This window comes from Prunus persica, chromosome G2, assembly GCF_000346465.2.
Source record: "Prunus persica cultivar Lovell chromosome G2, Prunus_persica_NCBIv2, whole genome shotgun sequence".
Classification (NCBI taxonomy): Eukaryota; Viridiplantae; Streptophyta; class Magnoliopsida; order Rosales; family Rosaceae; genus Prunus; species Prunus persica.
Genome location: NC_034010.1, coordinates 4,691,633 through 4,718,722, shown reverse-complemented (window position 1 = coordinate 4,718,722; position 27,090 = coordinate 4,691,633). Strand labels below are relative to the sequence as shown.

General features: G+C 36.4%; 3 protein-coding genes and 1 long non-coding RNA gene across 8 annotated transcripts; 1 reads left to right on the top strand and 3 right to left on the bottom strand.

The window, feature by feature from the left end:
- Positions 308–8,239, top strand: LOC18787009 (retinoblastoma-related protein). 5 transcript variants are annotated; one of them, XM_020558119.1, is made up of 19 exons: positions 308–452; positions 937–1,066; positions 1,256–1,360; positions 1,507–1,649; positions 1,749–1,845; positions 1,968–2,014; positions 3,378–3,576; positions 3,827–3,893; positions 4,086–4,265; positions 4,366–4,559; positions 4,692–5,562; positions 5,763–5,925; positions 6,200–6,272; positions 6,485–6,661; positions 6,743–6,862; positions 6,939–7,086; positions 7,205–7,317; positions 7,651–7,766; positions 7,880–8,239. In XM_020558119.1, the coding sequence occupies exons 2-19, from the start codon at positions 944–946 to the stop codon at positions 8,022–8,024; spliced, it is 3,081 nt and encodes a 1,026-aa protein (XP_020413708.1). In that variant the 5' UTR covers positions 308–452; positions 937–943; the 3' UTR covers positions 8,025–8,239. The 5 variants fall into 5 exon arrangements, with proteins under 5 accessions (XP_020413708.1, XP_020413706.1, XP_007220909.1 ...); XM_020558117.1 differs by having other exon boundaries at positions 933–1,066; XM_007220847.2 differs by lacking the exon at positions 308–452 and adding an exon at positions 468–814.
- LOC18785415 (cell death-related nuclease 4) lies at positions 8,937–17,474 on the bottom strand. The gene is made up of 5 exons (XM_007220406.2): positions 17,376–17,474; positions 17,160–17,242; positions 13,328–13,923; positions 10,489–10,664; positions 8,937–9,935 (listed from the first exon to the last, which is right to left on the bottom strand). Exons 2-5 carry the CDS (start codon positions 17,179–17,181, stop codon positions 9,482–9,484), a joined length of 1,248 nt encoding a protein of 415 aa, XP_007220468.1. The 5' UTR covers positions 17,182–17,242; positions 17,376–17,474; the 3' UTR covers positions 8,937–9,481.
- On the bottom strand, positions 14,236–16,008 carry LOC109947593. Its single transcript, XR_002270370.1, has 3 exons — positions 15,300–16,008; positions 15,067–15,161; positions 14,236–14,506 (listed from the first exon to the last, which is right to left on the bottom strand). It is a non-coding gene; the product is annotated as an uncharacterized LOC109947593 (long non-coding RNA).
- On the bottom strand, positions 19,030–24,875 carry LOC18787470 (probable protein arginine N-methyltransferase 3). Its single transcript, XM_007218797.2, has 7 exons — positions 24,498–24,875; positions 22,992–23,549; positions 22,787–22,884; positions 21,388–21,466; positions 21,045–21,305; positions 20,746–20,913; positions 19,030–19,889 (listed from the first exon to the last, which is right to left on the bottom strand). The coding sequence occupies exons 1-7, from the start codon at positions 24,774–24,776 to the stop codon at positions 19,431–19,433; spliced, it is 1,902 nt and encodes a 633-aa protein (XP_007218859.1). The 5' UTR covers positions 24,777–24,875; the 3' UTR covers positions 19,030–19,430.

Below are 27,090 nucleotides of genomic sequence, written 5' to 3'. Positions count from 1 at the left end.
TTTCGTTTTAACCGAGAGGACTATACGACAATGTACCTAACAGTAAACGCTTTCGTCACCGTGCCGTAACGGCAGAGGAAAGGTTCAATTACATTCCGCGCAGCGAATCTCGTCAGTCGTAACGGTGAGAAATTTTGGCGGTAAAAAACACCTAACCTGGATTACGTGGCCGAATGCCATTGGCTGCGGATGTATGTATGTATGTGATTCTTGATGGCATGGCATGTTGTTTTTCCCGCGCGACCTCATGCCGGTTTTCCCCCAAAAAGAGGCCTAAAACCAAAACCAATTAGAGAGAGAAAGGAAGAGAAGATAGATAGGGTTCGAAATCACAGAGAGAAAAGAAAGAGAGAGAGAGAGAGAGAGAGAGAGAGAGAGAGAGAGGGCTCTGCTTTGGAACGCCGTCGTTTTGTGTGTTACATTGACAGATCTACTGCTGTCTCAGAGCTCAGGTTAAGAGATCAGATAGATAGATCTCCACGGGTTTCACCTCGAAAGCAACTCCTTATGCTTTTTCTTTTTTCTTTTTTTCTTTTAAAAGATGCAATTTTTGGGTCTCGTTTTCTTTTTGTCATGCTTTTTGTGCTTGTTGGCTGTTTATTCTTTGAAATGTTACTTTTTTTTGCTTTTTGGAGTATAAACTTGGCTTGAATTTTTCCGAAGAGAGAGATAAACAAAATCACTTGCTAAACGGGTCGGGCACAGTGAGAATTTGGGTTTGGGTTTTGGATATTTGCGTTATTTTCTGGGCATGGATGTGGGGATTTTGGGTGTTTTTAATAGTGGGGTTTTGCAATTCATTTACTTGCATCCTGTAATTCACGTAAAAACCTTTCAATTTTCTTTTGTTTTTATAAGAAATTGTCGCTTGAAATGAACATCTTTTTTTATTTTTTTATTTTGTGGTAATTTTGATTTTTGGCTTGGTTCAGCTAGGGTTTAGATGAGTCCACCTGCTATGGTGAAGATGGAAGATACGAACCCTGAAGTTTCAGCTTCCAACAGCTCAAATTCCGAAAGCAGAGATTCAGACCCCGTCGGAGCTCGATTTACTGATTTGTGCAAGGTTGCCACTTTTTACCCTTTTTACTGTAATCGAATTTATCCTTTTGTTGTTTCTTATTATAAATGTCATTTTGTTTGTAACGTTTAGTTTATAAACTATACTTTCGTTTACTTTTAGAATTTCTTTCTTTGTTTCCATTGTCATTTCTTGATTTTAGTTCCTGTGAATATATATGGTTTCTAATTTCAGAATGGATTGTCGTTGGATGAGAATCCTTACACGCAAGCTATGAAGCTGTTCAAAGAAACGAAACATCTATTAATATCAAATGCTTCGGCTATTGGAAATGGAACAGTATGTGTTTTAATCATTTTCCCATTGTATAGCCATTATCTGTGTTATGTTGAAATAAGGTCTGAGGTGATATCTTTTTGGATAGTTTTGCTGGAAGACTTGCTTAAATCTGAACTCGTTGTAACTTAAATGCATTTTCTGTACAGCCTGAAGAAGCAGAAAGGTTCTGGTTTGCCTTTGTTTTGTATTCCGTGAAAACATTGAGTGAGAAGAATTCAGACAATTCTCAGCTGAGCTCTGATGATAATGGTTTTTCTCTCTTCCAAATTTTGAGAGCTGTGAAGCTGAAGTATGTTGTTTGCCAATCTGTTTTTTCGCTTTAGCTTACAATTAGCTTCTCGTCAATTCTTGTCATCTTATCTTCTTCTTTTTTTGGGGTGTTTTACAGCATTGTAGATTTTTTCAAGGAGCTTCCTCAGTTTGTTGTTAAGGCTGGCCCAATTTTGAGTAATCTTTATGGCATAGATTGGGAAAACAAACTTGAGGTATTGACTTGTCAGAGAGTTAGCTTATGCTTGTAAAGACTGTGTTGTTATTTCTTTGGACTTTCTGTTTCCAGGAAGTTACTTGATCCTTTGCTCATGAGTTTGACTTCTTAATTTATTAGGCAAAAGAGTTGCAGGCAAATTTTGTGTACTTGAGCCTGTTAAGCAAGTGAGTGTCCTTTCTTCTGCACCATTGTGCCTGATGTATTATTATGTCTGATGGTTTAAGAATTTTTCCTCTCTTAAAATTTTGCATTATCTTGTGTAAGATCTCTATACTTAGGATGAAACTAATAAAGTGGTATTGCATGTGTGGTGATGTCAGATATGGAAATTAATGGTAGTGGCTTGACATGGCAAAACGTTTATTAGGCTGTAGTGGAAATGGGTGGCTGGACTGTGAAATTGATTAGCAATAATGTTCATTACAAAAGGGACGATAAAAGAAATATGTAATGCAACTTCTTTGATATCTTCACTTAATTCTTTAAGGTTGACTAATAGCCCCAGAACTAATTTGTTGATCTCATCCTTATAAGTATATGGTGTTAAAAACAACCTGGTTTTTATGTTATGTTGTGAAATACTACGCTTCCAGTTTAGTGATGAGCCTTATGAATTAATTCATGCTACCATTACCTGTTGTCACTGAATGCTATAGGCACATGAAATTAATTTGAATAGTGAAGATTTAACTTGATGCTAGGAACGCTGCTTTAGTGGTTTATTAAGCTTTATTCTTGATTTCTAGAAAACACATTGAGTTGTGACTGGTGAGCAGTATGGACTTCTTATACTTTAAAAACTTAAGGTTTAGGGTTTTCCTGAGCATTTATGATTTTTCTGCTCTGTAACATGATGATTACATATATTTAGAAATCTGGGTTGCATTAAACTTATTGTCTACCTTTCAATCTATTTTCCTGCCCTTTGGATTCATTTTCATGCTTCTAAGCTTTTCCTGACCTAGCGAAAAAAGAGTTGAAACAATAGGAAATGAATAAAAGAAAAGTACACTAAAGTGGTGTGGTTTGATCTTTAGGATAGTTGACTACATGGTTGAAACCTGTTGTACATCATGCAACACCCCTATGGAGGACTCCTTTTGATCTTCTGTCTATCTAATTGCAGTTTCACGAACTTTTAATAGATATGCTGAAATCACTAAGAACCTACAGGGGTGTGTTTCCTATGCAGTCTGGCAATCCATGTTTTTGCATGCTCCACACTGACATTTAGCACAAAATTAACATTATATGGACGAAAACTTACCATTAGTTTGATTTCCATTTAATTCAGACCAGATTAGTAATCACATTGAGATGATCCAAGGGACATATGCAGCATAATTTCATTCATATATTTTGCGAACTATGCATGGTGCTGCATCATTTTAGGCGGAGGTCATGTTTGATGTTTCGTTGTACGTGTAATAAATGTGTTTCATTGCACTTTGTTCAGTATGAATTGCTTTCGTTATGTGAGAGGTTTTAAGCTGATAGAGTCTTATCATAAATTTTTAATGCTTCAAGGTACTACAAACGTGCATACCGAGAATTCTTCTTGACAAGTGATGCAAATGCCGATAAGCAGTCAGCTGTTGCCAGTGGCACTGGCTATGTGTCGGAGTATCATCGTTTTGGATGGTTGCTGTTTTTGGCCCTTCGTGTACACGTATTCAGCCGATTTAAGGACCTGTTGACTTGCGCAAATGGATTGGTTGCCATTTTGGTCAGTTGCATTACTGTATTACTTATATTAGTTAGTGATATTAGGATGGCAGTCAGTTACTTGAAATGTCAAACATAATATTAATTTCAATTTTACAGTAAACAAGAGATAGGTTGCTTAAGAAGTGTGAAAACATTATGTTATATTATTTATATACATATATGTATATATTTATGTACATAGATATATGCTTTTTGGCTTCCTACATGAACGTGTATTTTCTCTTACCACTTGGTTTTCCCTTTTACAGGCAATTTTAATTATTCATGTTCCTGTTCGCTTCAGAAAATTCAGCATCCATGATTCAACACACTTTGGTAATACTTTCATTTGGTGTATTTAGCACTTTGTATTGTATGTTTTCATTTCATTTTTAAGGAGGGATGTTTAATTTTTCAAATTTTCTTTGCTTTTGTTCATCTCCCCCATGCTTTTTCCCTTTATCTTTTGGGGTGGGTTTCCGTTTTGGCATTCTTTGTTGGAGCTGATTTGGTTAATGTCCAATTCAGTGAAGAAAGGCGGCAAAGGTGTGGACCTGCTTGCATCCCTTTGCAACATTTATGACACCTCAGAAGATGAGTTGAGAAATACAATGGAAATGGCTAATGCTTTAATAGCAGACATTCTGAAGAAGAAGCCCTGTTCAGCGTCTGAGTGTAAACATGAAAATCTAGAGAATATGGATCCAGGTTTGATTGACAATTTTCTCCTTTGTACAGTGATTTATACAAATCACAGGTTCCTTTGTCATTTATCAATGATTCTGAGATCTGTTCCTGTTTAATGCAGATGGTTTGACCTACTTTGAAGGTCTTATGGAGGAGCCATCATTGTCATCCAGTTTAGATATTCTAGAAAAAGATTATGATGATGCAATTCGGAGTAAGGGTGAACTTGATGAGAGAGTCTTCATCAACGAAGAAGATAGCTTACTTGGTTCAAGGAGCTTTTCTGGAGGATCCATGAATTTATCTGGTGTGAAGGTATGCTTTTAATAAATTGCACCATTCAGGTCCATGCATTTTTTATTTTGAATGTTCTTCTTTGTTTCTTCCATTGCTTCCATTTTGTGTAGAGCGCATTTGTTGATAGTTTCATATATTCTGTTATGATAGAGGAAAGTTGATTCCATTGCCTCCCCAACAAAGACAATTACAAGTCCACTCTCTCCCCATCGCTCTCCTGCATCTCATGTTAATGGTGGTGCTAATTCAAAGATGGTAGCTACCCCTGTGAGCACTGCAATGACAACTGCAAAGTGGCTTCGGACATTTATTTCTCCACTCCCATCGAAACCCTCAACTGAGCTGGAGGGATTCCTGGCATCATGTGATAGGGACGTTACCAATGATGTGATACGCAGGGCACAAGTAATATTGGAGGCTATATTTCCAAGTATTTCTTTGGGAGAACGATGTGTAACTGGTAGCCTGCAAGGTGCTAACCTCATGGACAACATCTGGGCAGAACAAAGGAGATTGGAAGCACTCAAACTTTATTATAGAGTTTTGGAGGCAATGTGTAGGGCAGAGGCTCAAATACTGCATGCAACGAATTTGACCTCTTTATTAACGAATGAGAGGTTCCATAGATGCATGCTAGCCTGCTCTGCAGAGTTAGTCCTGGCAACACATAAGACTGTCACAATGTTGTTTCCAGCAGTATTGGAGAGGACAGGTATTACAGCTTTTGATCTTAGCAAGGTGATAGAGAGCTTCATTAGACATGAGGAATCTCTCCCAAGAGAATTAAGACGACATTTGAATTCATTGGAAGAACGGCTTTTGGAGAGCATGGTATGGGAAAAGGGTTCCTCGATGTATAATTCTTTGACTGTTGCAAGACCAGCTCTCTCAGCAGAAATAAATCGTCTTATGTTATTAGCAGAGCCTATGCCATCTTTGGATGAAATTGCCATGCAAATTAACTTCTCATGTGGAGGGCTGCCTCCGGTACCTTCTTTACAGAAGCATGAGAATTCACCAGGTATTTACTTTATATATACACGTATATTTATCTGTATTTATACACCTCTTCTTAAATCTGAAGTTCTAATGGGGTTCCCTCTATTTAATGTGGCCCACGTAAGTCCATGGACATTGGAAATGGATTTACATCAACTTAGTGGCAGACAATTTAGTAATGTGCTGAAGTGGTGAGTTCATCTTTTTATTCTTAATTTTCAGGTCAGAATGGAGATATCAGGTCTCCAAAGAGACTCTGCACGGATTATAGAAGTGTATTATTGGAGCGGAATTCCTTTACATCGCCTGTGAAAGATCGTCTTCTGGCCTTCAGTAACCTTAAGTCAAAGCTGCCACCGCCTCCTTTACAGTCTGCATTTGCCAGGTATCAGTCTCGCTGTCCCAGGAACTAGTAAATCTAATTTCTTTGTAGCAACTTACTGTTGAAGAATGTAAAGTCCCACATCAGAAACTTGACCAAATAAAATAAAATAAATAAGTGAATTGTTCCACACCTGCATGTGCATTTGGTTAAGTTGGGGACAATATTGGTGTTAGACCAGTTGGTAGTGGGCCGCTGGTCCGTCTATGAAATCTTGACACTTACTGCTCCATTTGTTCTCTTATTGGTATTATACTTCTGAAATTCCTGTGTGCAGTCCAACTCGGCCAAATCCAGGAGGTGGAGGGGAAACATGTGCAGAAACTGGAATTAGTATTTTCTTTAGCAAGGTGCGAGGCTCTTTTCCAGCAAAATAGTTTTCTTTTTATTTTTCCTGTAAATAATCAGAGGATCTGCCTGATTGAAGAGGGTGTGTGTTGTAGATATTGTTCATATCCCAATGAAGATCTTTTTGTTTGGCATGTGTAGCCACTTGACCTCATAATTCTGCTTCGTTACAATTTATCCTCTGCTTTATACGTAGTACATTTCTTGTATTTAGATAGTCAAGCTGGCGGCTGTCAGAATCAATGGTATGGTTGAAAGGATGCAACTGTCTCAGCAGATCAGAGAGAATGTTTATCGTCTCTTTCAACAAATCCTTGTTCAGCGGACATCTCTCTTTTTTAACCGCCATATCGACCAGATTATTCTTTGTTGTTTTTATGGAGTTGCGAAGGTGTGATATTACTTCTGACAGTTTTATGGGATTTAAATAATTTTCTTCTTTTCTTACACATCCACTGTTTTCTGGTTGCAGATTTCTCAACTTACTCTGACATTTAGGGAAATCATACATAACTATAGAAAGCAACCACAATGTAAATCCCTAGTTTTTCGAAGTGTGTATGTTGATTGGCCTCCAGCACGCCGCAATGGGGTATGTTGCCTAAACTTTGCTGTATGACTGTTAGTTTTCTGGATAGATCCCAACCCTTCTCATGTTTTGGAAACAGAGGCCAGCACAGGAACACGTCGATGTCATTACATTTTACAATGAAATATTCATTCCTTCTGTGAAATCTCTGCTTGTTGAGCTAGGATCTGCTGGTCCAACAACCACAAGAGCTAACGTAGTTCCTGAAGCAAATAATAACAATGATGGTATGTGATTGTTAAAACTTATGTATAACTGCCACAATTTATTTTCTGTTTCTTTTGGAATATTCATCTCCACCCTTCCCTAATAAGCTCATCTTTGTATTTTTTACTGGCGAATTAGCTCAATGTCCAGGATCACCTAAAGTGTCCACTTTTCCAACTCTCCCTGATATGTCTCCAAAGAAAGTTTCTGCAGCACACAATGTTTATGTCTCTCCATTGCGATCATCTAAGGTACTTCTTTAGTTGTTTAGTTCTCTAGAATCATGGCTTTTCCTTTATTTAATTGTTTTGTTTACTTTTACCACTAACATGTTGATTCACATATATGAATTGCCTCTTAGAATCAAAGAAGTCATTTTTAAAGCAAAGTTATGGTACTATGTTTTGGTCACCAATTTATTTAACATAACTAGTTTTCTATTACTTTAATCTTGAATCTCAACAGTCTTTGATGGGTCAAACATTGCAATTTTGTTACTTGCTATGGGGGTTTAGTGAAGCTCAGTGACATGTTATAGGCAATCGTTTAACTCAGGCAAATTTGATATTTTGAACTGTCCACAGATGGATGCTTTGATCTCGCATAGCTCAAAAAGCTATTATGCTTGTGTTGGAGAGAGCACCCATGCGTATCAAAGCCCTTCAAAAGATCTCACTGCCATTAACAACCGCTTGAATGGGTATATTATACTATTATTATTAGTTTATGGATGATATTATTAATATTTTACCAAGGTTTACCAAATGAATGTTTCTGATGCATTTTGTATTGCATTGTTTTGATTTTTTTCAGTACGCGAAAGCTGAGAGGCACTCTCAACTTCGACAATGTCGATGTGGGGTTGGTCAGTGATTCTATGGTGGCCAACAGCCTCTACCTTCAAAATCAAAATGGGTCATTAGAAGCACCAGTGAAAACTGAGCAACCTGACTTGTAATCCGACGGCTGTATAGTTATAGCTTTTCTGTGTATGTAAATCCAGTTGTTTTTTATATTCTTCATAGTTGTATACATTTTCTTCTGTTTATGACACGGGGTGCTGAATGATGAGCGGCCAAGTTATGTAGAATGGCCACCACAGGCCCCCTTTCCCATGTTAGGTAGTAGGAGAATCCTTAGCTAATTTAATGAAAATTTTGTTTTTCCCTTTTTCCTTGCCTTTCTATGGTTCAAGTAATTGTATCCCGATTCTCCAAAAGCATCTCCAAAGGATGTCAAATTGCCACGTCGACATGAAATGATGAAAACAAAATTATTGAAGTTTGGTTTCGCTGTTGAATGAGTTATGTACCGTTGAATGAGTTCTGTACCGTTTCGTTTAAAAATTAGCAATAAATAATAAGATCTGAAGTAAATGTCGTAATTTTGGATGTATTTAAACACCGAGGATCTGAATTCATTCTAGTGGGTTTCGATCGATGGTGATGGTGTTTCCTCAGCTGATCCACCGCTGCCTCCTTGATCACAATTTTATAAGTTACATTTTGATGGGTTTGGTAAAAGAACTGGACAGATAGATTTTGTTATAAGAGATTTGCAAGGTAATGCTACAATTGGTGGAGCTTTTCCTATCGACCATGCATCTGTTATTTAAACTGAAATTGCAGCTTTAAAACATGATTTACTTTGACCAACCAAATTAAACTAAAACAAGTTATTCATAAATTTGTGTCTGATTTTCTAATTTTCCTTCCATTGTGGCAGGTTAAAATGATATTTGACGTATTGGGAACAGTAGGGATCTTCTTTGTAATTTTGTTTTGTTTCTTTCATAAAAAATAAAAAAATAAAAAAAATAATTCAATGCACGTAATAATGTCGAAAAGAAAAGAGAGAAACCAAACGTAAGTTGCAAGGGAATGGCCAAGTTTCTTTGGATTTTACATCAACTATGCCAATCAATCCATGGGCAATTCAAAACCATTCGGAATTAAGAATAGCAAGCAAACTGGGCACATCAACTCTACTGATTCCCATTAGAAATTTCATTAAGAAAACCAAGTCTCCCTATTTCATAGTTTATTTAAGATAATTTAGCATGCCTTGACCTCTAAGCATGCAGAAGCATCATCCTCCTAAATGACTACCCAATTCCTCTCACTCCCAAATTGTTCTCCTGTCAACATCAAGTCAGCTTTACAGGTTGAAGCTCTCCCTTCAGAGTACTTAAATGTTTGGCAGACATAATTTAGCAATTGAGCCAACTATTTATATCTATTCAGGGTTGAAACAGAAACCTCACCAAGCAGCTAAAAGCATGTTTGCTTCCGCTAGGAGACAATCCCTACTTCCATCCTTTCTCTTTTTTTCCTTTTTCTCTTTTTTACAGAAGATATTTTTAGAAAAAGCTTAGGATAAGATCTTGAAAGATCATGAATCCTTTCTTACTTTCAATCATGGAGAAGACCATTCAAAGTAATGGCAGCGGGCACCTCTAGTGGCGGTCCAGTTTCCACAGCCAAAGAAGAAGCTCCCTTGCTTTGGACCTGGCTTCCGAACCATACCTCTGCTGCTCTTCACCCCACAGAAACAGATTGGGTGATGATACTGGAACAGAGGAATACTCATATCCTTCAGTTTCAGGGGGTGATGTGGCAGTGACAGGTGCTCTGAGGATTGCTTCAATGTCAATGGGCGATCAGCAGTCTGCCACACCAAAGAGTTTGTAATGGCGAATCTGAAGCCCCTACGCATAAGCAGAGAGAGTAGGCGAGCAGTGTTTTTCGCATCATCCAGGCCACAGTGAGCACGGCCCTGCCATGCCAAGCCTGCCATTTGAACTGCCTCCTTCAGGTTGCACCTAACACCACCGAAAACCTCCCGGAAAGGAACCTTTAAGTTGATCCATCTATCAAGAGAAGATCAAAGAGGACAATATGAGAACATATATATGATGCATTTTCCGTATATGTTAAAGGGGAGCTGATTTCTCCACTCCCTTTTGCTTTTTAATACCTTTTAATCAATTTTGTTCTCTCTCTTTCCTATTCTATCCTTACCCTACATTAATTTCTTTTTTACTCCACTTTTATATTATTTCTTTTTCTTTATACTTAATTTTCTAACTTACAATCCATTTTCAGTATTAAAGGGGAAAAAAAATACTTAATTTCTTACTCGATTAATGGAAAAAAAATATACTGAAAATGGAGGGCAAGTTGGAAAATTAAGTATAAAGAAAAATAACTAAAATAAAAGTGAAGTCAAAGAAATTAATGTAGGGTAAGAGTAGAATAGGAAAGAGAAGGAACAAAATTGATTAAAAAGTATTAAAAAGCAAATGGGAGTGTAAGTGGATAAAAGGGGAGTGGGGAAATCATATCCTAAATAAATGTAGTATTCTATTTATTACACAATTAAGTCCAACGAACAATAGCTTATTTTATCTGTGCATTTCTCACCTGTTAAAATAAGGAGGCTTTCGAATTTTCTTGAATCGACACTCAGATTCCAACATGACCCGACAGTCCCAGTTTGACCATGTCACAACAGCAAAGTTGGTGTTCTTTATTCCCTTCTTCTCAAGCCATTTGTCATGCCTAAGAAGGGCCTCGCTTAAGGTAACTCCTCTATCCACCTGCCAATAATACCCAATTCAGCAACAAATGAATTTAAAGGCTCACAATAAATAAAGAAAGAGCAAGATTCATATTACTGAGAGAGAAAGAACACCAGAAACCATTCGTAGACACATATAAAGTGTACATGAACAACACAATCTAATCTTGTTCTGTTCTATCACCAAATAAAGTTGCAAATTTTCATAGCATTACATCCAGCATTCAAAGACTATAGTGATTAACATGCCAGTACAACACTTGATTCACTCAGTAATATGTGTTGTACAAGTGTGTTGTACTGGCACTACTTTACACACATACTGTGCCAGTACAATACACTTGTACAAATGAAAATATAAACCACAATTGTCCTGAACAATAACTAACTATAACTTCATACAAACTTCACTTTCAGAACCAAACCCACAAAATCTCCATGCTGGAGGGGTATTCCTGCATTTTACCTTTGGGAGGGAGAAACATAAGAAATCCTCAAAATTAACGTGAAACCATTTATTTATTATTATCTTTAAAATGGAAACCCCCGCATCCTTTAACACTGAAAATGAGAAAATGTGCTTAGTTCCACAGGTCTTAATACCACAGAATCTATAATTAACCACCGGTCTTAATACCACATCAACTAACATATCATGTCAAGTTTTTCAGAATGGTCTAAGGAATATACTTTTTTCCTACCACCTGAACATTTTCCAATCTCATCCAGGACATCACCAAATTCACTTGCTGGTATAAGCACCAGTAAAACCATAAGTGCACGGTGCACCCAAGCAAGAGATAAAGCATGCCTTTTTCACAAAAATTTAATTAAACATGTCACAGTCAAAGAAATATTCTTCTATAAACTGAAAGAACAGCTCCTCCACAAAATTTAAGATGAGAAGCGATAACAAAAAGCTCAAGTCAATGGAGTAATCAAAAGCTGAAAACTCGGGAAATCGTACGAAACTACAAATTAACAAAAGAAGAAAGAGAAAGGCAAGTGCACAAGACATTTTCCAGTTTCGTTGGTTAAGAAAAAAAATGTGGCCCAGTTAATGAGACTCCATGCGAACCCTCCATACCCCACTTGTGGAGACTATTTCCCTTACAGAACCCAATGGAGCAATTGTACCATTATGTCAAGGCTCGCACACTGTTGGGTGGGAGAGTAAAAATGATGTACACTTGCACAAAAATTAAAAACTCAAAACCCATAGCCCAATGCTAGACACACCAAAACATGGTCCAAGAAGAGCGATTCAGAATATTAATTAAGCTACAATATGAATATAGAACCAACAAACAAGACCGGTGCTAGTCAGAGTGAAGTAGGTCTAAAGAGAAGTGATCTGTATCCTTTCTATAGTTTTTTTTTTTTTTTTTAAGTGACTAGATGAAGCTAGAGTCCTGTGTTACAATATGCTATTGTACTTTGCACCAACCAATGGACCCCTACCTAAATAAAAATTAATACATAGGTTTTTATTGTCATGCTGAATAGGATTACAAATGACTTCAGAAGAGTAGTCCCAAATCCTATGAGAAAAAGCAGCTTCCCCTTCCTGTCTTGTTATTCTGAAGAGAAGAATCTCCAGCTAGAGACAGCAATCAGGAAGCAGAAAGATACAATCCTTCTTACAAGCTGTTTATCACAGCTTTTTGGATAGAAAATCAAATTTGAACCCAATAATAGATTTAAGGTGTGTTTGGCTGTATATATAAAATATATAAAAAATTCACTCATTTTGATTTTGAACCATTTACTCCACACGAGCTACTAAAAAAGACACAAATTTACTATTTTTGTTTTTCTTTCGTGAATTTTATCAGCAAAATTCAACTTTCCCAGCACCTCTAGAAAGACCACCAATAACAAGAAGACAACCCTTAGCCCTTCTAGTTATATTTAAACCCAATTAAGCTGTAGTACATAGCGCTCATCACATTTTTTGTAAATCTCCATGTACCCTCCATGCCAGTTACTCTGTTTCAGTCCCCAACCACGCAGTACCTACAGACACATGTGCTCAAGTCTTATGCAGCTAAAAGGATGCACATTTCCAATCGTTGCATCAAATCTGGCCATGCCGCTACGGTGAGAACTACAATCTATCCTCTATCACCAATTAGATAATCCAACACTTATGCAGTAGATGAACCTATAGGATTTATCTTCACAATGACTATAAGGTTCAAAGTAATCAGCAATTTGTTATGACCCAACTTCTTCTAGGCTTGAACTTGTATGTGTAACTAAATACCAAAAAAAGAAACAAACAAAACAGAACAAAACAAATTGGCATGAAAACAGGAAAATCCATTTCAACCCATATTGAGCAAAATCATGCCGTGCCCATAGCATATAATATTATAAAGAGCCACCAACCTTCTACATTGTACAACCCACAACATTAAACCAAAAAACTGGAGAAGGATCATAGCTCATGTCATTAAGTACCCCAACTGAGGTTGAAATTAAGGACAATAACAGTTCTACCAAGCATAGATGAAACTACAGTTTTACAGTACTTATTGAACCGACAAAAGGCCATAAAAATACTCAACCAACATTTCCATTTTTGACAGTCACAAATGTAGCAACATTGAGTATACTAAGCAATCTACAAAGTGTTTCCTTCCAAAGGATGAATAAAAGCAAGTCAATTGTAGGACGAACCTGAATTTGCTGGATTCCTGTCAGATCCTTGCAGAAATCACTCAGGAGCTGGTTGCAGGTTGGCCGCACATAAGTCTGAAAACATGCTTCCAGTTGGCCTGTCACACTACTCACTATCACAGATGGAAACTCGATTATCTCTTGAGGATGGGGATTTCTATCCTTATCGCAGGTAGCCTCAAAGTCTATTACCACAAAATACTGAAAATCTTGGAACTGGAACTCATTTGGGTAACTTTGAGCAAACATATTGAGTGGGACATAGTTAAATCGATTTTCCACAGGAAAGGGATGAAACTGGCTCTCAAAAGCATTTATCTGGCACTGTTGCACCTTTTGGGAGTCAAAATGGAAGGTTGACCAGTATCCAAAATCATGATGGTAGGTAGGTTTGTTGTGACATTCAGTTGGAGGTTCAAGAAATTCACCGCCCACAGGACGGTCTGGCTCAGCAACATCCCCACCTGGGTGAGTACTAATATCATCTTTATGCTCTGCAAATCCTTCGATGGGATTCCCATTACATTGGAGGTTGTAAGGGAATCCCTTGTTGTGGAGGCATTTTAAGGAAGCCTCGCAGTTCCTTTGCATATTTTCTGCAACAGGAAAGAAATAAACTTAGAAGAAACACAAATACCAAGTTATTGAACATTCCACACTGGCATAAACCATGATAGATCAAACACCAAAGAATAAACAAGAGTTTTTAAGAGTTTCCAGAAGAACATGCATTACCCACAGAATTAAAGCATATATAATGTAAATTAGATATGCTATACATTTTTGTGCACATAAGTGGTAGAAATGATGTATATAAGTCCAATACAAAGTGACTGTAGTATTTTATTTTATTTTTAAATCCCAAAAAAAAAAAAAAGAGAAATTGCAAATCATGTGTTTGATGCAATAGGTTAATTTGGTGACCAATCACCATCAACAAACCCAAGAACAGAATGTCCAATATGTTGGAATAAGGCCGTGAGAAACCTATTCTTATGAGTTTTGATCCACTCTATCAAATGCTAAATCTTCAATTAGAACATAGAACATGTTATACCTCATTGCCTCAAACTCCTTTGCCTTTTCATTTTAGACGGAAACTGTAAAATTTTGAGCTACCTTTGGCAAATGCCAAGAACAACTTTTACTCATTGCCTGACGAAATGAGAAGAATTCAAACTGCACAAGTTGCAGGAAAAAAGGAGAAAATTAGGTTTGCTAACTTCCAACTTTCAATGTCTGGAAAACAGATAAGGGAAAGGGAGGGGGATTGTGTTCGGAAAAAACAACTCAATCTCCCATGAAGTCTACCCTTTCCTTTTCTTGCTCCTTGGTATTTCCTGTGTTACACCTAGTTTCAGTATTAAATTTTCTGGCCGGGTATACTTCTACAGAAAAAATTTGCCCATCAAAGGAGTTTGGTTTTCATAGAAACTGGAGTGTTCTACAATGGCAAATTTTGTTTGTTGTGGAGAACTTGAACAAAATAAAGTGGAAAAATGAAGGGAAAAAAAACACATGAAGGCAGAGCATAAAGCAATCTATCGGAGTGATCATATCGGGCAGGACTCAGGGATATACAAAGCTTTCTAAATCCCTAAACCCTGAACCCTAGGTTTCTTAATTAAACTAAAGAAAGGGCATAAACATTAATTTTCTTTCATTTCTGTTTATCTTTTTTTATTTTATTTTATTTTTTATAAATAAATCGTACATCAACTGCATGGTGGAACCCACACCTGAGGGAAGCAATCCATTGGAGCGATCATATTGGGAGTGGGACTTCTCAGGGCACTATATTCCATGGTTTCTCTAAGTCTCTAAATTGCAGTTCCTGGATTTTTCAAAAAAAAGAGAAGGAAAAAAAAAAAAAGATTAAAAATCAATTTGCATCCATTTCCTTTTGTGTTTTTAAATTAATAGTAAGCAGCTAAATGATGGAGGCTACTCTTTCCCGTCCTCATGAACCCACCCATAGGATTATCACATTTCTGTTCAATAAAGGGAATAAGCAACATTTGCTATAAGGAATCTCTTAACCACTTCCTGGGTATTTCGGCTGCAATTCTTTTTTCTGAGTTACTGAACTTTCACTTAACAGGGCTGAAAAAGGACTATGTCAAAACCGACTGGCCCAAACATAGGGAAAAGTGAAATGGTTATTAAAATCTTGAAAGGCAACGCCTGGGTGGCTACTACACATTGGTTAAGAGAAAGATAGAAGAAAAGTAGTGAGTACTTCCTAAGCTAGATACAAATGTTCAGTAAAATGTATAGATGAAAATAAATGGCCAGGAGCAAATTATAACATATATAGTAATATTTTCTAGCAAAATACATGGCATACCATGTTACCAGAATGCCAATTTGGACAGCACATTTAAACAAGACTCTACCTGATTAATGGTAAAGATTGAAAAACATGCCAAAAAGTTTGGCAAGAGAAAATCTCCCTATGTATGCAATATTTCTCCATGTTGATCTCCACCTTCCCCCACTAATATCATATAACTTTAAGATGGTGTAACTAAAAATGGGTGCAATTTGATTACAGAATCTAAGTAAACAAACTAATGCACAACAGGACACATGCTAATAATATGATGCTATGAGGGCCTGTTTGGGACTGCTTCTATAGAAAGTAATCTGCTCATAAGCGTTATTGTTAGAAGCGCTTTTGTTAGAAGCGCTTTTGTTAGAAGAACATCAAAAATTTTGCTAAAAATCCAAGTGCTTCTCCAAAAAGTGCTTTTATAACCCACAATCACTTTTAAATTGTTCTACCAAATGCAGTCAGAAGCGGTTTTTGTTTGTCAAAAAGCGCTAAAGCCCTTTCAAAAGCACTCCAAAACAGGACCTTAGCTGCAGTTGGTGGGATTTCTAGTCCTAAACAGAAACAGTAAAGGCCTGTTTTCCCATTGGCTAGTTGGACAACACATTGCAGCATATAGGACCATGGTTAACTTTCTGCTATTGGAGGACATCAACTACTTCTTCTAATGAGCATTAACTGATTGTAATCAGAATTTAGCAATTTCCACCTTATCTTCAAACTTTCAAAATACTTTCAAAAGAAAGTAGTTCACATTCAAAATGTACAGGAGCTTCGAGGGGTCAATGAAGTTTCAAGTTATTTTGTAGAGTCACCAGTTATACTGCTCATTCTTTAATAAACAATCTTAATACACTGAAAATATCAAACAAATAAATGGCAGGATCCTCTGTAAGATAGTACAGTTACACTTTAATGTATTAAAGGCTTTAACTCAAAATTCTCCCCCACATTGGAATTTAAGATAGACAACTGAATTGTACAATTACAACTGAAATTGAAGAAACCTACACCTAAAGATTTCTTTTTCATATATGAAAGATAAGATGAAAAGTTTCCGGTTTCTTTGATCCTAAAATTTTTTCAAGCACAGCACAGCCTTGGCATCTTAATTCTACACTGCAATCAAAAACCCAAATCCCCTACACAATCTGCTACCACATTCATCTCCCAATGGATGTAGAGGCTACAATCATCTACACGGTCCCAACAGATAGCATACCTCATCATCAAAAGACTTCTCCTTTACCCTCTTGCACCCCTATTGCATCTAATCGAGCTAAATTACATTATATAACACCAAACATACTGCTCCCAAACACTCAAAAAATACAAAAAGATTAAAACCCAACATAAAATAAAAACTTATAACATAATTCGCCATCCAAAAGAAACCGACCATAACAATCTTACTGTGAATTAAACCAGTAACTGTGAGATCAAATTTTGCAAAGAGTACAAATTTAATCAATTTTCCCTTTGAAAAAAAAAATATCGAACCTGTTTGTTCAAGGGCCATCATGATCTTTTGTATAGTTGAGATCCCCCAGTAAGTACATCAGATCTTCCTCTACAATTCCCACCTGCACATATCACACCCCCAATATACAATTAAAACAACAATTAAAATAACCCAAAAAACATATTCAATCAAACCCAAAAACAAATTCACCCAAAAAATAAAAATAAAATAAAAAATCGAGAGAGAAATAGGACCTGGTTAGATTAGAGAGAGAGCGAGAAGGTGGAGTTGTAAAAAATAAGGTGGTCTTTTATATAATACTTGGGCGCAGTTGTGAAGACGGAAAGTATTGAGGAGAGGATTGGGCCCCGCGTAAGTAAGAAACGACTGACAAACGCATTGCATCACAAGGTGCCACGTGTTATCTGCAGTGAGGTCCGTTAGGTGTTTAGCGCGCCCCTAGATATTTTGTGTGAGTGCACAGCAGAGGAAAAAATCTGAGTTGAGTGGGGTTCTCCACCGTTGGATTTGCTTACTTTTCTGAGGCCATGTGGATTGCTTGACAATGACTCAATTGAAAATCTTTGGGTATTTAAGGTGGGACCTCTTTTAGATAAACCAGTTTCTATGTGGCAGTTTCATTTCATCCTCCAAAGTTGCATTTAAATACACTATATTTTACTTCAGCAGAAAATATAAATAAATAACTAGCTCTTCCAGTACAAAATTATAAAATAAATCTTGGAATACTCTGCCAAATCTTAGAAGAAAAAAAACAAAATACTTTATCGTGTGTTTAGTTGAGGAAATCTAAACAATCTCAAAATCGTTTCCCACTTAGTTCACAATCATTTGTCGAGAAATTAGATTGGTCAATACATATATTGAGAAAAAAAAAAATTTTAACTACTATTAGAATTGTAGAGAATCCAGTTCTTTTTCTTAAAGAAGCCCATTCATTTGTGGTGTGTGTCCCAAAACTAAGTGTAATGTTTACAAAATAATAAGTTTATTTATTTTATTTGTTTTATTAAGTTTTTAATTATACTCAAACGCTCACCTCTTCCCACAACCCACTCTTCTTCCAACAACCCACCCACTTGAAAAAATTTATTTCAAGACATGTTTCTTTCTAATTTATACTAGAGCACATAAAAGCCTTTTTATTTTAGGAGTTGTATATTGAAGTCAAGTTTTCTCAAGGTTAAAAGTCATTTTTGTCCCTGCACTAAGGTTTCTGTAGTTTTCATTTGATCAAATTTTCTACTTTCGAGTCTCAAAGTTCCTAACCTCCAATCTTGAATAAAAGTTGTGCAACTTTTTAGTCTTAATCTCTTGCCTTCTGTTTTTGGGAATTTGGGTTCATGAGAAGAGGTTTGGGCAATGCATGGAATTGGGGTAGGAGTTTGATAATAGAAAGAGATAGGGGAAAAGGTGGTTGTGGAGCGAGGAAGCAAAATGTTGGGTTGGGAGGGGGAGGTTGGAGGAGAAGGTGGTTGGGGGTGGCTATAGGGTGGGGAGTGTGTTGGGTCTGGAGGGGAAAGAGGGATGGGAGAATGTGGTTGTGGAGTGGTTGGGAGGGATTGTAAGATTGGACTGAAATGCTCCTCCATGTAAACAGAAATTGAAGAATGTTCTTGAATTGCTTGGAATTCAAACTACATGGAGAATAAAAGTGGTAAATTACCGAAACAAAAAATGACTTCTTGCCATTTCTTAACTTCCCTCTAAATATTTGCTAAAAAAACTCATTTGCAACTCATTAAAGAAGCTCTTAATCATTGGGAACTCCGGCCGCAGAGAACTTTCAAGGCTTTTGACTCGAGGTAACTCTTTCCATAAAAGTGCTTGCTAAATTGTTTCATACTTATTACATTGAAAATAGATTATAGATTATAAATCAAGGAATTATCCTAAATATTCTAGTTAACTGCTAACGAAGTTCACTACAACATAAAACCAACAGCAAGGCTGCAGGCAGGATACACTGAAGCTAATTGAAACCGTATCCCTTTAGAAGAGCTCAAATGTTAAGGCATAACTGATTGTCTGTTTTACACTATTGAACAAGATATGCAAACCATAATACAAACTACAAAAATCTTCTGAAGAAAAATCAAAGTTAAACAATCCAATGATGGAAACCTAATCCACCATAGCAGCCAAAATGGAAGATTTCAAGTGGGCTGATCATAGGTCTGGATCATTAGACTAATGTCGACTACTATGTTGCACAGGCCAACTGTGTTTCCCACAATCAGGATCAACTCCAGCACGGGCAATCAGGATTCCAAATTTTGATCATTACGCTAACCTAGATTAAAAATTTGCACAGGCCAGTTTCGTTTCCGACTGTGAGCATCAACTCCAGCAGTTTCTAAGGAAATGTCAATGTTACGATGTTGAGAAGCCCGAGCAATGCTTATGCGCAGAGGAATCCTCACAGCAGGACAAGCTTCAGTGCCAACCGCTGCTGATTTGTCAATGTTAGATTTTCCTGATGTCACAGCAATTGGTTCCTTGAATGTCAACATTGTTTGCAACCAGTGCGTTTTGGGAGTATATGGGGATGTGGACAAAACAGCTGGCATTTCTTTGCAGAACCTGCTGGTAAAACCAGTCTCAAACCACAACACAACTCCAAAACACCAGGTTGTTTCAGATTTCAAATCAGTTAAGCTGCCGGCTGCACCACCCAAGTTTGGTTCCAACTCAACATTTGCAGTAAAATCGACTTCATCCGGCTTCATTGTCACCAAGTCAAAGCTCTGTGAAACAAAAGCGAGGAAAATCGTTGTCCATCTGATTGAGTCACTGGTATTCTTATACAGTCCACACCACATTCTATTTGACGTAAAATCTTTAACTTCATATATTCCCAAAAATTGAAGCTCAATTTAAAAAAATAATAATAATATCACAGCCTTGTACATTCATGAGATGATCCAAATTTGGATGCAAAAAAAAAATCACAAGAGCAAAGATTTCTCTAGATTAAATATTCAGCATAAATAAAAACTAAATCTTTAGGTGGATTTTTCCCTCTTACCTATGTTTATCCTAAATCTTGATCTATGATTATCATCAAGGCTTGGGTGCTAGCCACTGCCATATTTTGCATTTTCTTTCTTCATTTATAGTCATACTAACAATGTGTGACGAGATAAAAGCCAGTAATTTATCGCAGACAACAGTGCACAAATTTAAAACGAAAACTAAGAATGCCAACCAATTGAGAATAATTTGAAATTGCAAAAAAAATAATAAATAATTCAGATCCAGAAAATAATCCAAACTTAACTTAGAACATGGAGTTCCAATGTGATTTATCAATTATTTATGGTTGTCTTTGAATAAGTACTCAGATTCTCTTTCTAGTTTTGGTATCTTATTATAGGCATTGAAACCTTCCTTTCCTTATCAAAAGATGCTTCATCATACAAAAGGCATGAATATAACGAACAAGACAAAAAAGATGAGTATGAAGAAAAATTGAGTATCATGGAGTGGGTGGAGCACACAAAGAGAGACTGATCCCCATCACAAAGTCGTGTATCCAACACCAATTGAAGACCCAATATATTATGTGCATATCTCAAAATTTAATAACAGCATAACACCAACCTGGAGAACAGCAGCACTGGTCACTAAACCATGATCATCCACGGAATCTACAAAAGGGATTTTGGAAGCACCTTCAAAAAGCTCCTTGCCAACACAGGACATGTTGAAACCATACACATTTTCCCAAAATGGAAGACTAGTAGCTCCTTTTCCAAATCCTGCAACAAACTAACCCAAAAAAAAAGAGGAAAAGATTAAAAGCAATGTAAAGGAAAGCAAAAGGAAAAAGCAAACCCTAAGAACCACATTTGAAGAAGCATGAGAAGGACTCCAGAGACAGGAGGCTAGAGAGAACTCACAATAGTTGCTGTGTCAGGGAGAATGGCACCACCAGGTTTCAACCACTGATCCCGTGCAAAAAGCACTGAACTGAGCATTGTCTCATAAAGTAGGCAATACCCCATCCATTCACTCACTAACACATCAACGCTATGAGGTTGAATTAGTCTGGATTTATCAAGCTCCTCAACCATACCTTGAACCACTTCTATTACCCCAGTGCCATGGTTAGTACTATCACCAGGGCTCTTACTCCACAAAAGACCATTATCTTTCGCTATCTGCAATTAAATATACCAATGATGTACTTGCAACAAACTCTGATAGGACATGAAGAAGCAGATTTAAGAGGGCAAAATTTACCTGAGTTGCCACAGCAGCCATCTTCTCACTTGCTTCAACAGCAAATACTTTTGAAGCGCCTGCTTGGGCTGCAAAGAGACTATCAGGAGAAGAAGAAAAAAAATTAGAGAAGCATTATACGTTGTCCAGTAATGCAACGTTGATAATAAACACCATAATTACAGCTTTTTAGATTAATGTTTGAAGGCTGAAATTAATATCCGTAGGCTGGCTATTGACTGACAGTCGTATTTTTCTTTAGGAAAAGTTGGCAATTCTATGCAAGTATGCAAGACAACAAGTAAATGGCTCAACCAAATCAATGTTGAATTGATAGATAATACATAGTAACAGTAGCTAGTTAACAAGCCATACAGTCACTAGCATCTTTCAACTACTCAATAATTTGAAGTGTTTAAACTGAAACCATAGTATTCATATACATTAAAATGCAAAAACCTTCTAATATAATCTGTCTCCAGAGATACTTTAGATTGGATCCTGGGAACATTTAAAGCAATCTCTACATCAGCTGCAACAGCCAAGCCAATACAGGGCTCTGCAACCCATTTTCGTTAGATAAACACATACGATAAAAAAAAAGTATCCTACAAAGTCAAACTTACATATGTTATTGACAGGGCCACAAAACTTTTTCCTTTTCCAAGGTTTCTGCCCCTTTTCTTCTTTCCTTCACTTTTTAAATATTGCCTAAGGAGATGGTCCTAGCAATTATTATTCCATGTTAAAGTTTTTCCTAAAATACATGTTCAACTGACCAAATCAAAGAAGTTAGCGAAGTTTCCAGTCATTACTAGGAAAAATCATATCATTAACAAGATTCATGAGCAATACAGTAAATCAAGAAACATTATCACCTCAATAGAACAAACAAAGACAGCATTAATAAAAATCCATAACATCCCTAGTGACAAAACAAGCTTTAAGGAAGAATCTCATGTAAATTTTCTTTTTACTTTTAAATGAATCCAATATAAAATTATAATGTTCTACCAAATTACAGAAGTATTAACAAATACAAAGACATGTTTTCCCCTTACACGGAACAAGGTCCTCATTTTCCATGAATTAATAAGTACCTTCCAACCAAAGTCATCCCTCTTTCTTCCTAACATTCCCATGGTACTCCAATTAATATCATGATGAAATTATCAAAAGGTTTTCACATGATCCGTGCACACACGAACACACAAAGTGAACATTCCAAGCTCAGCAATAACAACAATTTCGAAAAGTAAAACTACTAGAAATGTTACAACATGGATACAGGAAGTGAACATCAGAGTGTTTTTCACAATATTGTCAATTGACACTGGGATCAGATCCATAATAAGTAAAGAATCACAAAGACCCAAGTAATTGTTACTTTCATAAGAAAGCAACTAGCACGTGGTCTCACCTTAGTATACCTGTGCCACAACCTACATCCATCACGACAGCACTCTTTAGGAGAGAGGGATTCTTTAAAATAGCTTGTCTATAAGCATCCATTCTTACCTGCACAATGACAATACACGAGTCTAAATAACACCAAAATACCAAAATGGTTAGACGTTTTCAGTTCAAACTTTCTTCTGCCAATAACCTCAAGATTAATGGAATACCTTATCACTGATCATCTCTCTGTGAATGCCAAATGAACTGTAAGCGCCAAAGTAATCATCATTGATATTCTTGACATCCTTTGAACCATGATTTGGAATATATGCTCTTAATTTATTTTCTTTTGTCTTTCTGCCAGCTGACTCAACATGTTCTCCTGAATCCATACCATTGATAGTCACCTTCCCGGGAGAACCCTCATTGTTTGAGTACCCATTGGATGATGAAGCAACATTGCTTTTCCCACTTTCATAAGAGGTATCAAAATCAATCGCAATCTTTTCCACGTGAATATCATGATCAATGCATATCTCTTCAAAATGCCTCAAATCACTCATAAGTTCCTCCTTGTCGACTACTGCAGTGTAGTCATCTTCACCTTCTTCATCTTCACCAAAACTATACAATACCGAATCATCTTGCAAGAAAGGTTTAAGATATTCATCACCATCCCACAGAGGTGTAATGTCTTTGAAATTGACTGTTTCATGCAAATGATTCTGTAGATCTTGGTTGGACTGACAAGTTAGCCCGCAACTCCAACATCTATTTTCCACAACCTGGAAACAAATTAAACAAGCAGAAAATGTTAGAAATTATTTATGTTATTTGTAATTCAATAAACGTTGGTTCCTATGTTTTAGGAAATCAGTTGGGTTCTACCTATTCAATAGGGGTGTTCTAGTTGTGGGATAAGTCTGTTAGTATTGGTAGTCGTGGGAGACCTCTGTTAGTATTGGTAGTAGTGGGATGTTGAGTTGTTCCTTCTTTATCTGAGTCAATTATTTTGTACGTGTTATTTAAGCTGTGTTTCAGTCAATGAGAATTTACTTCAGTTCAACAAAAGCTCTCTATCTCTTGTCGTTCGTGTTTCCTAAATTATCAACAGAAAATAAGAAAATAATAACTCCAAAACTATAACATGAAGGAAAACATTTTGCTCTGCACATTAACATTCAAATTCCTAAGACAGAACAATAAGCCATCATGCACCCGGAAAACAAAAAGTAGACACCACACATAGCAACAAATGAAAGAAAAATAATAAACTTAACAAAAGAATAAAAATTCTTTTAAGATAATATATTAAACGCAACAATCAATACAAACTCAGCAAACTACTACTATTTGATTTGGGCATTTCGTGTTGCCGATCCTCTTAAGCCATCACTGTAGAGAATAAGGATTCAAAGATTGTTCTTTCTCACCAGTTTTTAATTCATATCCTAACAACCGAAATCATTTAAATTATTTTATTGTAGATAAAGAACCAAATTTTCCATTTTGGACATTTCTTAGCATTTTCAGCCGAAGAAACTATATGATGGAATTGAATTCTAAAAAACTTTCTGACGAAAAAAGAAAACGAAAGAGAAAAGAGTTACTCAAACAACTCTAATCCCATCACCACTTCCATATGAAATTACAGTACAAAAAACACTCCATTTTTCTATTAAAATTTATCTCCTTTTCATTTCCTTTCTTTATATCTCATCTCAGTCACTGACCTGAGAGCGAACGAAGTTAATGAGCTTGAAGGAGCCGTAGAAATTCAGACCCAGCGCTTTCCGAATGGCGCGAAAATCGAAATGGTGGGTCGAACTGCAGTGGTCGAAGAGGTCGTCGCACGAACTGTACCTGGAGTCACAGAAGAAACACAGGAAGTCTGGGCCCTCTTCTTCTTCTTCTTCTTTTGCATCCCAATCGTTCCAGTCTTGGAGCTCTTCGGATTCTTCATCATCGTCATCTGTGAATGTGGGTTCGTATTCGGTACCGTTCTTTGCCATGGAGTAACTTGAGAGAAAGGCGGGACTGAAATGCGTTTCGTCACTTTGAAGCAGCCTTAAACCCTTTAAACCCTAAGAATTATAAAATGGGTTTTTGAATGTTTTTAAATAAAACAATAACCCTAACAATCAAATTTCAGCTGTCCTTTACCAATCTTGCGTCACCACAATGCATCACACTTGGGGGAGTCAAACGGACCGGGCTAAGAAAGGAAGGCTCAACACGGTGCGACCCGCTTATTTGGACCGGCGGAAATGAGATAATTCAGTCCAATAGGCTAAGATGGCACGATAATCGTCGTGGGCCATGCGGGCCCAAAGCCTAACAGGTTGGCCCGTTTTAAGCTCATTTATTAAATTATATTTGTTTTAAAGAAAAATAATATATAATATTTTTATATTTATATCTTAAATTCAAGTAATTTTTTTTCTAATAATGTACATTAAAATTTAATTTTTACTTTATAAATAAAATAATAAATTTTTTAAAAGCTTCAATTATATTTAAATCTCTTCAAATAAAGTTATTCGCATTTTTTTTTCAACAAATAATAAATCTTGTTAGCATATTCACAATTTGACTCTAAAAAATATCGTACTTTTGAACTTTTCATAAATAGGTGTTACTTCAAATTTCTATTATAATTTAACTAAGTCAAAATTGAAATTATGATCTGGAATTCGCCACTTGAGCAACATAACCCACTTGTTGCCCCTCCACCCCTTAATAATTACCAGACTTTCTCACCCTAACACTAAGACATGCATTCGTGCTCCCAAGGCCTCAGACTCCGCCATAACCATGAGGCCAAAAGAGTGACATTTTGGGCCAACCTAGTGACCCCCTGATCTGACCTAGCGATCACCAGACCCAACCCAACTCTAACTTGACCTGATGATCCCTAGGCTTGACCTAATGACCAACAAATCCAACCTTATAACCAATGAATTCATGTGATCGTTCATTCACCGCCAAAGTCGAAGGCTATCCACCACGTAACACTAATCGTGGTCCTGACGTACTCGAGATCAAGCCGCATTGCCCTCGACCAAATCTCAAATTCCGATTAAAGATCAAGTGGCTTGCCACCCTCGAATCATACGCTCTTGGAAATCAAATCAAATGATTTTCTTTGTAAAAAAATACCCATATAGATTGTAACTTTAAAATTCAATCAATACAAATATTTATTTTATACATGTATTCTAGTCTCATTTGTCGCATGAACTTTCGTGTTTACCAACATGCATCTCTAAAAAATTTTTAAGAGAGCGTATCCCATATTTCAAAGTTCTCATTCTATTCTTATATTAATTTTTTTTTAATTTTAAAATTCTAAACATTCGCCTAGCCCTCTGTCACCTCCTCAAAAATACATAAAAACAAAAATAAGATAAATAAATACAATAGAATATGAAATGAAATTTGTTACTAAATGGGGTTTTTTCTAATGTCTGGTCTAAGTTTTTTTTTTTTTTTTTGTTTTTTTTTTGTTTTTTGTTTTGCATTCTTTGTGCTAATAAATCAACTCAAAGACTTTTATCACTTTTTTGGGTACTAATATAATAGAAATCATGCTCGGTTAGTACTAGAAAGTCTAACATCACTATTAGGTTTTTCCTTCTTTGGTGGCCTATAGAGAAAACTTGGAGGTTGTATATGTACTTCAAGGCGTTTTTTTTTTTTTAACAAGCGATTGGAGGTGGAGTTTACATAAATATTCATTGGGTGTCTGGGGTTTCAAACCTCTACCCACATGGGTGGAGGTGAGAGCTCAATCAACTGAGTTATACCACAACGGCATGCCTTATTTGAGATATACCTTTGTAGGGCCCACTCACATTGTATTTCAATAATCTAAACGATATCTTGTAGATATTCGTTTAAAGATCATTTATGCAAAAAATCACTTAAATTTAAATTCATTTGACCGATCAATTAATGATTGTCATTTTAGTGCTTTCTTAAACACTATATTCGTCTATTTGGTTGGTCACAATTAGATGTCTTAATGATGTTCGATTTGTTTAATTTTTGTAAGGATGATCTATGAATGAAGACTAGAAGAATAGACTGTTCATGTCGTTGAAATAAAATTTGTAATGGGCTTCAAAGGGTGTTCCTCAATAGAAGGGAACTTAAATAAAAAAATTTATATTTTTAACCAATGGAGAGGAGAGATTCAAATTATAAAATCTTCCAATATTGTGAAGAAAAATATCACTAACTAGATTTTTGATGTTAATGGAATATTTAACTTGGATACCAAGGGGGAGTACTACTTGTGCTACCTGCACATATTGGAAGTTTTTT